This window comes from Biomphalaria glabrata, chromosome 4 (genome assembly GCF_947242115.1).
Source record: "Biomphalaria glabrata chromosome 4, xgBioGlab47.1, whole genome shotgun sequence".
NCBI lineage: Eukaryota > Metazoa > Mollusca > Gastropoda > Planorbidae > Biomphalaria > Biomphalaria glabrata.
This window is the reverse complement of record NC_074714.1, coordinates 1,958,715-1,972,408: the sequence shown is the minus strand read 5'-3', so window position 1 is coordinate 1,972,408 and position 13,694 is coordinate 1,958,715. Positions and strand designations below refer to the sequence as shown.

At 37.8% G+C, this 13,694-nt stretch overlaps 2 protein-coding genes across 5 annotated transcripts in view; one reads left to right on the top strand and one right to left on the bottom strand.

The window, feature by feature from the left end:
- The window catches only part of LOC106056111 (uncharacterized), a 60,844-nt gene extending 60,374 nt beyond the window's left edge, over positions 1–470 (top strand). For both annotated transcript variants that reach the window (XM_056026124.1, XM_056026122.1), the window contains exon 22: positions 70–470. In XM_056026124.1, coding sequence (XP_055882099.1) covers positions 70–233 — 164 coding nt within the window. In that variant the 3' untranslated portion in view covers positions 234–470. The remainder of the gene's footprint in view (positions 1–69) is intronic.
- Positions 471–991: 521 nt separating this feature from the next.
- The window catches only part of LOC106056103 (hemicentin-1-like), a 31,538-nt gene continuing 18,835 nt past the window's right edge, over positions 992–13,694 (bottom strand). For all 3 annotated transcript variants that reach the window (XM_056026125.1, XM_056026127.1, XM_056026126.1), the window contains exons 6-13: positions 10,406–10,576; positions 7,755–7,925; positions 6,726–6,899; positions 5,078–5,254; positions 2,963–3,091; positions 1,684–1,737; positions 1,555–1,598; positions 992–1,456 (exon numbers count right to left, since the gene is read on the bottom strand). In XM_056026125.1, the coding sequence (XP_055882100.1) occupies positions 1,355–1,456; positions 1,555–1,598; positions 1,684–1,737; positions 2,963–3,091; positions 5,078–5,254; positions 6,726–6,899; positions 7,755–7,925; positions 10,406–10,576 (1,022 nt within the window). In that variant the 3' untranslated portion in view covers positions 992–1,354. The remainder of the gene's footprint in view (positions 1,457–1,554; positions 1,599–1,683; positions 1,738–2,962; positions 3,092–5,077; positions 5,255–6,725; positions 6,900–7,754; positions 7,926–10,405; positions 10,577–13,694) is intronic.

Sequence of the window (13,694 nt, the reverse complement as noted above, 5' to 3'; positions counted from 1 at the left end):
TTAATAATTTCTTATCAAACTGATTTGTTGTTTTGTACATGACCATGGAGCTGTCTTTTTGATCCTCAGTGTACACATGCAACCCAGACATTGATTCAGAGGTGGACTGCATTACTGATACATCAAGAGATCCAAGACTTCAGCAGCCAGATATACAGCTTGTACGAAAATTACACAAATCTACTAGAAGAATTCCACTTGAACCAGTAAAACAAAATGACAATCTCTTGTAGTGCTGAAGAATCCCTCTAGAACCTAAAGGACAAAGCACTGAAGAATCCCACTAGAACCTAAAGGACAAAGCACTGAAGAATCCCACTAGAACCTAAAGGACAAAGCACTGAAGAATCCCACTAGAACCTAAAGGACAAAGCACTGAAGAATCCCACTAGAACTTAAAGTACAAAGCACTGAAGAATCCCACTAGAACCTAAAGTACAAAGCACTGAAGAATCCCACTAGAACCTAAAGTACAAAGCACTTACCACTTGGCTCCCGACTGTGTCATTGTATCTTTACATAAGTAAACAAAAAGTTGTCCCTTGAAAGTATAAAAGTTTATCTAATGAGCAATGTTGAAAGTGGGTTTGATTTTGCTATAAAACAGCTCGCTGGACAACATCTGCAGATAAATTTATTAGGTAACCTAGGTCAACAATGAGATTATCAAAAATGTATTGTTAACTTGAAGATAACTAACTTCCAGAGTCAGCAGCTGGAAAGTATGTGTATATACTTGTAAGTAATATTTATTTTATACACTGGTATAAAAATGTTTCACTATTTCCACTACAACAGTAGTGTTCTGTTTCTTGTTCTTCATTAGTTCTTGACAGTTTTTTTTTCTTCCTTCCTAACATCAATGTGTTTTTTTTTGTCTATCACATCATTGTGGAAGAGATCATTAGACACCATTCCATATCTCTTTCTGACCAAAAGAAACGTTGTTGGTATTTAACTGTATCAATAAATTGATTTGAAACAAATGAAAAATAGTTGTAGTAGTTTATTGTACAAAAAAGATAATGGGCATTGTTACAGTTGTTGATTACTTGCATACATGTAACACTGATCAGTCACTTTACAAAATATGTACTACCGTAATTTACAGACATACCAGTAGTGTCATAGTAAAATATAGTTACATTAGAGGGATGGTTCAAAAGTATAAATTTATACACAATTTTCTCTGCCTGTGTCTCAGGTTTCCTGCAGATGTGGTCACGGTTCTTGTTTTTCTACATGGGTACTTAATACAGTTTACAGTAGTGTAGTAGATAGATCACTCTATACGGCTCAAGTATGTACACTTTCTTAGACGGTTAAGTATGTACTCTAACAAAATTTCTTGTCATTATCCTGTTTCCTCTTCTGATGAGACTTTCTCTGTACTTGTATGGATTGTCTCCCCTACTGTCACTTCTGGAGGTTCCTGCGTATCTTTATACTGTGTTTCCTGGTGATAGAACGTGAACCACATCACTAGACATTGTCTAACAAATGAGGTCACTTACCAGAGTTGCCACATTTCTAACCCAGAAGTGTCCTACTTACCTCATCATATGTCTCATCCAGAGTTTCTGTTGCCAGTGTTGGCTCTGAGGAGATCAATACCATACAATTATTGGCATGAAAACAAAGAAAGGCATTACATTTGATTGAACTTCAAAGCTATATACTTGCCTGGACTGCTACAGATAGGGACCTTTTCACAGCGTCTTACTTCCAGACTGTCTCCTAAAAGACAAAAAAAAAAAGTTGTAACCAGTTCAGTACATTCACCAGTCAATACTAGCAAATAGAACTTTTGTACCAATGATGTATGAACTTTAAAAATGTGTATAATGGGTAAGCTAATATTCATTCTGTAAAATCTTCATCTATTTCTAGTTTAAATGGATGAAGAGTTGGGGCACCACACATTATCTGTCAACAATCTTTCTCCATTCCTCTCATCTTTTACCTAGGATAGAATCTCCTTCATTGACTGGCCCGTCCATTCTTTTATGTTGTCTTCCCATTCTTTCACTTCTTTTTCCTGGTACTGCTCCTTGAAAGAAGATCTTGCGAGCTCCGAGGACCTTGTGATATGGCCATAAAGATTTTTGACAGTGGTTAGCAGGTCTTCGTGGGACCCAATTGCCATTATGATGCTGTTTCTAATCTCTTCATTTGTGTTGCGGTCGTTGTATGTGATACCTAGGATCCTTCTATAGCATCTCAATTCCATTTCTTGGATCCTCCTTTCCAATTCTGCAGTTAGTGTCTGAGGCATTTGCAAGCATATAAGAATGTGGCCATGACTGATATCTTGGTGTAGAGGATTACATAAGATAATAGCTGTCTAGATGTGTTGATCAGCGTTACATGTCATGTATGCTTCAGAAAGATTTTAGGTATATCTACAAAGAGTGCATAACAAATAAGAAAATTTGAAACTGCAACAGAAATTAGCTCCAACAAAGACCTTCTGACCATTGTCAAAAAGCTTAGACTTAGGCCATATTATAAGATCCTCCTGGCTTGCAAAGACTTTTCTGTAGGGAAAGAGGCAGACAAGAAATATGGGAAAGAAACATCAAGAAATTGACAGGCCTGGTGGGAAGCGTGGTCGAGAGGCTAAGTGTGCTTGAACTTGGCTTGGCTACCTATGAAGGGGGCTTGAGGTTCGACACCCGACTCTGGCAGAGTTGTGTTTACTGAGCGCCTGAAGGCAGTACAGAAAAACGTTCTCCTAGATACCCCCTCCCCACACTGATCCACAATTGAGATTGGACCAAAGCGCTCTCATGCTATAAGCTTGAAAGTAGCGCTATATAAAAGCCATAATTTATTTATTTAAACACTCCAATCCTGGCAACTACAGAGAGGAATGGTCAACAGATCCTATGTGGTGCCCCAATGGTCCAAAAGGCTCTAAGAGACAAGTAAAGGTTATATCTGAACAAGCAAGAGGCATTACCTTGACAGTTGAGTCCACCATTTTTAGGAGCAGGACACGCACACAGCCTGTGTCGACCTTGTAGACTGTTGTGCTGACAGGTTGTTGAGCAGCTATTCCATTCACTCCATTCACACCAGCTGCCGTTGCCTGTAACCAGTTGATAGTATTATATAAGTGTACGTACATATTAGTTTTAATAAATCTATATTATAAAGGAGAATGTGAGGTGTATGTATGTTACAAATAGAAATCAAAACCGCTTGACCAATCATGATAAAACTTTGCAGAAATGTTTCTAGGGTACTAACTTAGGCCATAGTGTATGTATTGTAGCCCTAAAACAAACTTAAGACCCTGAAAAAAAAAATTGGCCGACTATATTAAAGCTATAGTATTTTATGGATCTAGGCTTTGTTTACAATGTTGACATGAGAAAAGATCGAAAGGATTTAGATCTAGATCTACTTTTAAAATCTACACTTTTGCACAAATAGTTTTTTACTTTGACACATGAAAATACAAAAATATAGTTTATTGATTTCATTATTTAATAAAATTAACCTTCAAATTTGTGTTTCAAAATAATTTTTACATATCGTTCTTTATATCTGCAAATTTAGATCTCCTGACGCACATTCTTTCATTAGACATTACCGAAATGTTACGAAACTCTCTTTTCCTAGGTCTAAAACACTATTAAAGCGCTAAGATGATAGAACTTCTCTTAGCAAAGATAGTTTTATAATAAAACACATGAATATACTGTTACGTATTTCTGAATCTTCTGGCTAAATGTACTTGTAGTATTATATAAGTGTACATAAATATTAGTTTCAACAGTACTTTTATTACTGTTATTCAGTTTAATAATTCACATCTAGTCCAAAGTCTGTATATCTCCTACTCAAATAATCCATTCTTATATAACAAGAAATCAAATGACACTGTACATAGTACATGCCTTCAGATGAATTGCACAATTGATATCAAAATATCTAAATTACATTGTTTACATAAGTCCATCCATCCAGGATGGCTGCCTGGTCGTGCGGTTCGCGCGCTGGACTGTCATTTGAATTTATCAATGGTCCAGGGTTCAAACCCTGCCTGCTCCCATCCCCCGTCGTCCTGCGGGAGGTTTGGACTAGGAAGTAAACTATCTTCAACTCTGAAGGAACATCCGAAACATGTAAAACATTTTACAAACATCCTCAAGAGCAGAAACTAATTAAATTACCCACAAGCCCTTGTCCGCAAAAGGTTCAATGATTTAAACAATGGAAAGTCCCTTGTATGAATACAAAATTAGTTGCTGGTACATTGTAAGAAGTTTAAATATACAAACAAATACTGTGACACATTTCTCTGCTACAATAGCCACAAACTAGTTCTTAAGGGAAAATGGGGAAGAAAATAAATGCTTGGTTTAGGTGAGGAGGGCAAATAGACTTCCAACTTTAAAACAATGACCAATTTTTTTAACCTGCCCCATTCCCCCGCCCCCTGTTTTTCCAACTAAGCAAATCTTATCTTATCTTATATAAATCCTGGTTATGTCCATGTATTAATCTACCGGTACTTATAGAAATTTTTTGTTTGGTGATATAGATCCAGACTTGAAAACATAGACTAGAAAACTGGATCTAGTTAGATATATATAGATGTATTGCCTTTGGGTTAATTAAAGCTATGTCACTCATATGATAGGCCTACACTAAATATGTTAACCCTTTAAGTCTTACATCTTTTCAAGCCTGTGACAAGAGCCATGACTGATAGTGATATGGTTAACGTAAATTGTGGCCAAGTGGGGCCATTGGCCTAAAGCCGGCCCTGACATCATGATTCCGGTCCTCTAAAAATTATATAACCAGAAGCTGTAGCTTAGGGCCCCTCAAAAATATATAGTAATGATATATAACATTTAGACTTATAAAGGGCCCCATATCTCAAAAGCTTAGGGCCTTTTCAAGTCTAAATAAGTCTTTGCTAACAGGTCATGCATCAAAATGTCAAACATTAATATGGAGATCTAGATCATACATAACATCTAAGAAAATTGAACATAAGGCAGATAATATTAATTCATTCAATAATTTATGAATGAAGTGATCTTTCTGAAAATGTTCTTACGTGGGCAGTCCTGGTCATTGAAACAAGAGATCCTTTCATACTGCTGGCCAACACAAGGTTTCCCTCCATGGGCTGGACTAGGCTTGGAGCAGGAACGTGTTCTGATCTGATGTCCAGCACTGCACCTTGAAGCCCTGCAGTAGCCATATGGTGACCACTCACTCCAGCCACCATCAACTAATCAAGAAAAAAAAACAATGAGCGAATGATAAACTGCTGAGTATCTATGTTACAATAACCAATGGGTGTGTTGATTCAGTCATTTAAGCACTTTAACTTTCATGCACCACACCCCCATTTTTAAATTAGTGCTTTATTATATTTTAAGCTGGTAGCACTGTTCTACAATGAAACTTAATAAATCCACAGAAATTGCTAACTTCCTAACTAACTTATTGTTTTAGTCTTTTGGGTCTACAAAACTAACAAAAATTCTTCAGGTATGTTATTACAGAAACACAGTTGTTATAGTAAGACCTATATCCATTTTAGCTTTAAAGTTGTAAGAACTGCAAAGTAATAAATCAGATTAGTGACAATATATAGCTCTGTAATAAGTAGGCACTTAGATAGATTAAGTTTGCAGTAAAACCTTGAAGTTAACAATATTTTGTTATATATTAAACTTAAACACAAAACATAACCTTTTAAAATAAAAATGGTTTCTTAAAATAAAATGGCTTCCAAAAATAAAAATGACTTCTTAAAATCAATCTATTCTTAAAACTAAAATTGCTTCTTAAAATCAAACTCTTTTCTTTAAAAAAAAAAATGGCTTCTTAAAATCAAACTCTCTTCTTAAAAAAAAAGGCTTCTTAAAATAAAAAATGGCTTTTTTAAAAAATTAGTAACATAAAAAAAAGTTTTTTTTCAGAAAGACAATGCCTCCTTTATACAGTTGACCAACCTTTTGTAATGAGCAGCAATTATATTTCTCTTAATAATTAATAATTTTTTTAAAAGGTAACTTTTTTTGCAAGCTGAGAAAAGGAATTGTTAAAATATTTTGATTTAAAGCGATTTAAAATAATAAGCTACAATCTTATGATGGACAAAACTAATTACTGCCATAAACAAAACTTTATTATCTTAAGCTAGGATGTGATGTTTTTGTGTATAGTTAGCCTTCAGGAGAGAAGACTAAAAAGTAATGTAGCAATTATTCATAAAACACTGAACCATAATCTTCAAATACAAAAACAAAATCTAATAAAATACTCAGAAAGACACAAAGATAAAGGCACATTCCTCGTTCCATATGCTAGGACAAAGTTGTACAAACGCTCCTTCTTCCCTAGTGCTATTAGAGCATGGAATGGGTTGCCTGAGCTAGCCAGGAAAACCAGTAACTTGCAGAATTTAAGTCATTGGTTAATATGCATGACTAAATGCATGACACGTAGGACGTAATCATTTTTTTTGAAGTAACGTCTGTATTATATAAGATAGTTCTAAAACTTTTGGTGTTATAGTGAAAATAACTTTTGCTATCACAAATTCTGTCACAGTGAGAAAGAGAAATGAGAATTTATTTTGGTAAAAACCTTAAAAAAAAATAAACCCTAATAAAAAATGTATAGGCCTATAAAATGATATTAACCAAGTATAGAGAATATAATTTCTAAGCCTTGCATGACAAACTACTAACTAGGACAAGGTCGACTGCCAAAACATTCATCTTGTTCTGCTCTTAGACCTTCACAGTCTCTGCCCCCGTGCTGTGGCTTGGGACTCTCACAAGCTCTTGAGCGTTCCCTGATGCCTCGGCCACATGTCACTGCACACCATGTCCAGGCGTTCCAGAGTGACCATCCTCCATCCACTGTAGAAGTCAAAGTATTGAATTTAAACAAAAACCTAAATTAACATGTTAAATTTATTTAAAAAAATTACCAATTCGGATTTGTGAACTTTTTAACTTAGAAAATTTGAAAAGAATAAAAAGACTGTTTTGATGGAAGAAACTTAGTTTTGTGAGTAGAGAATAATTAATTTTCAATAGTGAAACATTGACAGAACAACTTTTTTTTTATAGCAGGCTATAATATTCAAAAACATTATTTCATAAATTGAGGCTAGAATTGGATATCAGCAGACAATGTAAAAAATAGTAACTTTAAATACTATTTATTCAATGGTTATGCCTGCGCTTGATGTGGCAAAATTTGTAGGTCGCAGCAGGAGCTGCGTAGCCTGGGGAAATACTGATTTCTTCATTAATCTTCGGACTTAAGACAAGTCTTATTATTATCATTCAATAACTCAAAGCAGAGTGTAGCTAAAAAAGATTTAAAGTTATCAGTGTTACAGTTACCAAGTGAAGACTTTATATTTATTGATTAATGAGCTAGAACTAAGTATACTTTGGTCCTGACATAATTTATTTTTTAAAAAATGTGCAAACCCCATACATGAGAAACCCACTGTTGACTTACAAAATTATTTACTAAGATAAGTAACTCCAGATAGATCTAGTCTGCTAACTTAGAGATGCTTTTTTACCAAATATTATGGAGAAAAGAGTAGATACAGGTTACATGAAATTGACACTTGCATAAAAAAAAAAATCAGCAACATTATAACTTTAATTTATAAAAAATTCTTTAAAAAATTTTAATTAAAAAGCTAAAAAAAATTACACTAAAGAAAACAACACCTTTGGATTACTTCCCCTGACCTGGACATTTGACAATTTCACATTTTTTGGTCATGATGTCTGAACCTACACAGTCTTTTCCTCCGTGTAGTGGCACAGGTGTGTCGCAATGCCGTGTTCTCTTTGATGTGCCAGTACCACAAGAGCTGCTGCATTCCGTGTAGTCTGACCACTCGCCCCAGCCTCCGTCCACTAGAATGGGAAACAAAATCATTTCAAGAAGGCTCCACTGAACTATATAAAATTGTATAGTGCTTTTAATGATATTACAAGCCCTAATTTTCACCTAGTGGTTACTTACGACTTTAATAAACAATCTCTCTCATTGCTTTTGTATCCACTAAAGCGTTAATACGTGTTACGATATCACTGGGTATGCAATCCACGTACTTACGAATTACGGACATAATATATGGAAATCTATTGTAAGGTAAAATTAAATTATGACTTTTATATAGCGCTACTTTCATGCTTATGGCATGCTCAGAGCGCTTTGGTCCAATCTCAGTTGTGCAGAAGGTGCTGTCTTTAGGCGCTCAGTAAACACAACTCTGCTCGAGCCCCCTTCATAGGTAGCAAAACCAAGCTAAGTTCAAGCGCACTTAGCCTCTCGACCACGCTTCCCAGGTAGGTCATTGACTTCTAAGTTAACTCTGTATACTGATATATGGCTGGGAGGCACTAGCTCTCGATCGCGTGAAGCTGTGAGTCTCGGAGTCTCGAGATTTGACGCAAGAAGAGTGGCCAGGGTGAAAGTTCACCGAACCAACAAAAAGCTGAGAGAAGAAGCAGGCCTATCTGCAACTGACCAATCCTACCAATGCCACGTTATGCGGCCAGCTTTTTAAAGCGAGGATTGGAATTAACAGTTATCTTCGAGTCCATAGGAAATGAGAAATGTGCTCATCTTCGATCACGAAGGAGGAGCTATATATGTCAGCCTGGCAAGAAATACTTTAAGGTTGATATCCACAGTTGGGTTCTGGGAGGACAAAAAGCAAAGGACGGGGCCACACGCAAAAAATGCATGAAGGGGGGGGGGGACGCTGGATCTCAGGTGGTCAACACAGCAGATGTAAGAAAAAGGCACTGGTGATTTAAATGCACAACTAGTGACCGACCGTGCGTGTTTCTCTAGGATTGGCTTCCTTAACCGCACAAGATGTCTCCCGAGACTTTTAATTCCATAATTACCTTATCTTATAAATTACAGGTAGACGTTCCTTTAAATGAGAAGATTATTAGCAAAAGTCCTACGTGTATCCTTGTGTTAATGCAGTCATGCATGTTATTTAAGAGAAAATAATTAAAGCATATCCATGTGTTAGTCATGATTAGAGACGTATAGTCATTGGTTTTCATGGCCGAGTCAGGCAAACCGTCTAATGCTCTAATGAAGGGGTTCTCAACCTTTGGGTCGCGACTCCCTTTGGGGTCGATTGACCATTTGCCAGGGGTCGCCTAAGACAATCGAAAATATGGATTGTTATTGTCTACTCTTCTATTGCTGTATTTGTGTGTGTGTGGGGATGGGTCGCGCAGAGTGGGGGATTGTAATTAGGGGTCGCCGAGCTTAAAAGGTTGAGAACCGCTGCTCTAATGGCACTAGGGAAGAAAGAAATTATCCGTCTTAGCATACGGACTAAGAAAAGGGCCTTTATCTTTGTGTCTTTATTAGGTTGTGTTTTTGCATTTGTAAGTTATAGTTCAGTGTATTATTGTAATTAGGTTTTCAAGATGAAATAACTAAAGAGGAAGTGCTGCAAAGAGCAGGGTGCCAGGAACATGTATGTAAATGCGACATGAACTTCTTCGAAATTGACACCAACAGTTGGGAAAATGAGGCACTGGATAGATCCAGATGAAGAGCAAGCATAAAGGAAAGGCCCTGGATTTCAGATGGCATAGAAAGAAAGGTGAAAGTGCTACAGCGTCTGGTGATTACTGATGCCCACCCTGTGGCCACAGTTGTGTATCAAGGATTGGCCTCTTTAGTCGGATGAGAATTTGCAAAGTCTTTTGGTCCTAGGCTCATAATATACCATGCAGCCACCAAGCGTCCTGCGGGAGGTTTGGACTAGAAAGTAGATTATCTCTCAAGGAACATCCGAAACATGTAAAACATTTTACAGACATGACGCACTGGCATTCTAAAATGTAAATAATGGAGCAACATGGAGAGACGAACTATAGGAAGTAGCACCCGTGTAAATATATAAGTTGGTTATATTCAAATGTATGGCTCATTATGCGGTACCCATTACTGTATAGAGGTAAGTGTCTTTGTTAACGAAGGACCAATCAAGAAAAAAAAATTGTTTAAGACAAAGTTTATATAGACTTAAGGGAGAGCACCGTTCAGTACCTGCCATATCACTCAATATTGCAATCTCCACTCCAATTTTCCATATAAAACAAAATTAATTAGTTTTAATTAATTTAATTGATTAAATAATTGGTCAATTGTTTTTATTGATTCGTGTTTCGTCATCGGCAATGAATAATTATGCAAATTTCAATCCGAGAAAAGAGAGTGGAGGAAAAAAAGGTTATAAAAGAATCCACACAGACAGACAGACGGATGGAAAAGTGTAAGATTTGTGATAAAATTGTTCGTTATTCCGGCTTAAAAGTTATTGCCATAAACGAGTGACTCTTTTAAAATGCCCTACCTGGACAGGGTCGGCTGTTACATTCCTGGACAGCTAGTCCGTCCCCTTCACATGGCGCTCCTCCGTAGGCAGGAGGAGGGTAGTTACATTTCCTTGACCTACTCCGTGTGCCTCGGTTACACGTAGAGGAGCAGGGCTCCCACGGATACCAGGGGCCCCAGCTACCATCAACTGGAGATAGAGTAGAATATTTAAAAATCATGCACAATTTTACATAGCAACTAGAGCAGGGCTCCCACGGATACCAGGGGCCCCAGCTACCATCAACTGGAGATAGAGTAAAATATTTAAAAATCATGCACAATTTTATATAGCAACTAGATCTTGTTTTCGGGGGAATCTAGCTTGTTCAGGAGCAGTAGCGGCCTTAGGGGGTGGCAAGTGGGGCAACCGCCCCAGGCCCCGCATCTGATGGGGGACCCCGCGATCGGAGATTTTATTGTCACAAACTTGATCACTACACATTTTCCTAATAAAGCTCCTTGGATTGGTTGCTTCCGCCTAAGTGTTTTATAGGCTACTCTGCATAGACATCGTGCGGTCATGGGAGTATTTTTTAAAACTTTAAGTTGAAAGAAAAATCTTTTATGCAGAACAATTACAATACAGTATATAATGCACTTAAGCGGTCAATAGTAGGCCAACAGAAACTACATAATGCTTTGTAACAAAAATAAACAGCGTTATACTGAATTATAATATACTGAATTGTTATTGTTACAGCGTTGGAGATGGGTTAGCCCGTTATCCTGATGTGGTACAGTATATATTGGCTACCCTTACGGCTCCGGGCCCCGCACAAGACACTCGCCCAGGCCCCGCGCACTGATAAGGTTGCCCCTGTTCAGGAGTACTTAGCTTGTCCAGAGATAGGCCTACTTAGCTGATTCAGGGGTACTTAGCTGGCTCAGGGGTAGGCTTACTTAGCTAATTTTTATATTTAATTTGGGGCCACCCAATTCATTTCGCCCAGTGCCTTCAATCACCTAAGGCCGGCCCTGACATTATACACAAGCAGACACAGTCTTTTCAATCATGAACATAGCATTAGACACAGCTTCTCGATCTCAATGTCTATGGAGGTCCCCTCTGTAAGACCAGTATTACATACATTACATAAGCATTGACAAAAGAGGTTGTCTTTTTTTTTTTCTTCTTCTTAAACTGTCAGGTAGAGTTGAGCCTTCGGCTCTTGGAACTCAAGGCTAGCAAAAGTGAACAAGAGCTCCCTTTCACTGGCCTGAATGAGATCAGTGTACAATGTTCTGTCTGGCGGGGTGTCAGACTCGCGGCCAGAGACCGCGTACACAGGGACCCCTGCCTTTTTCCTTTTCTATACCAGGCTAACCGTGACCTCTATGTCGAAGGTGCCGGCAGGACACGCCATTTATGTAACGGCCCCTTGAGGAACAGCGCCTGGATTGTTACAAGGTTGTGGGAGCTTTTTTACAACTCCGCACAGTGCAATGAGGATGCTCTCGCACCCCCTTAGGCACCCCCACGGGAGTCTTGTTTTGCTACCCCTTAGCCTAATCGTTTTCTCCTACGATCGTTTCCACCAGGGCGCCACTATGAGGAAGGGTAGCATGCCCGGGAAAAAAGGTTGTAACTAGGCGATTACAACTACTAGGCGATTACAACTACTAGGCGATTACAACTACTAGGCGATTACAACTACTAGGCGATTACAACTACGATCATACGAAGATGAATCAGGTGGAGGAGTTGATAGCTGAAATTGAATTCATCTGCGAAGACTCCCACGGCCTGCTGATACAAAAGCCCCTTCACCAATGGGTGCAACCGACTCTGATAATAACACACCTGTGGATTCAGAGACCTGAGAGTCATACACAAGGTCAGTCAAATGGGTCGACAACATATACAACTAGGTCAGGTCGAGTGGTCAAATCCACAAGAACTAGTGACTATGTATATGACTATTTTTAAACATCGGAAGCTCTTACATTTAATTTCGAACTCTAGACTGAGGAAAATGATCTTTTTTTTTTGTTTCTTTTCTTCTTGTAGTCTCCCTTGTACTAAGGTCCACTCTTTTCACATGTAGACCTATTGCTCGTGTTAGTCTATTTTCTTTTTTTTTTTTTTATGTTAATGTTGAGTCATGTTTTGAGAGATCTACTATATTGTAGTGAAAATATTACACTCTTTCACAAAATTGACAATAATTAACAGTTCTGAAGGCTTCAAACAAAAGAAATACATTTGTAGGTAGTGAAATATTGGAAACCATTTTATTAAGTCAAATTTTTATTAGAAAAAAAAAAAAAAAAAAAACGTAGGCTTCTCTCAATTAGAATTCATAATCCTGCGCTGGCCATATGCAAAAGGAGGCTTCAAGCGAAGTGAAAAGGGTGACCACAAATGAAATAGAAAAACAAAAAATTAAGACAGAAAAAAAATAATAATAAGGCTTGTCTTCGAGTCCGAAGATTAATGAGGAATACAGTATTTCCCGTGGCTGCGCAGCCCCAGCTGTGGCCTGCATATTTTGCCACATCCAGGGCAAGCAGAAAAATACACAATGAATTAAAAACCGTCATGTATCTAGCCTATATATCGAAATCAAGAAATAAGTTAAACGTATATAATGCAAGTAGCATGGATGTGCTTCATGGATATGCTTCATGGACGAGTCAAGATCACCAGACTAGATATAACGTTTCGACATTTCCCCAAAAGGAAGACACAATGGTCTTCTAACAAAGTAACATATGTAGTCTGACAAGTAGATCTAGGCATTCGTGAATACGCCTTGAATCATAGTAGAGACTTAGAGCGAGGCTTGTAGCCATCTTGTTCTGCTATGTTTAAAATCTGATCCATATTTCGAATTTCTATTCTCTAAAAAATAAATAAAATGTCTTTAAGACCTGCGCGAGGCTCCACCAATCGGGGCCCTAGGCTGCTTTCTAGTTTGCCTATGCCTAAAGGCCGGCTTCGATATTGTTATTACGAAATTATTTTATTTTTAAAGAAAATCTAATATGACCTAAAGCTTTTATAAATATATACACTCACACACATTCACATCTTCACACACATTTTCTTCTAGTCAGCTTTGTGACCCGAAGCCACGGAAAAAAAAAACAATGTCTTCCCCCTCCTCCCACTGGCGGATCCAGGGGGGGGCGGTAGGGGCGATCGCCCCCCCCACTCGGCCGACCCCCCCCTAGGGGGGGGGCGGACGAATTCTAGTATAGAATTTACACAATTTGTATACGAATTTATTACTTATGTTAATAATAAATACTAATTATTTATATTT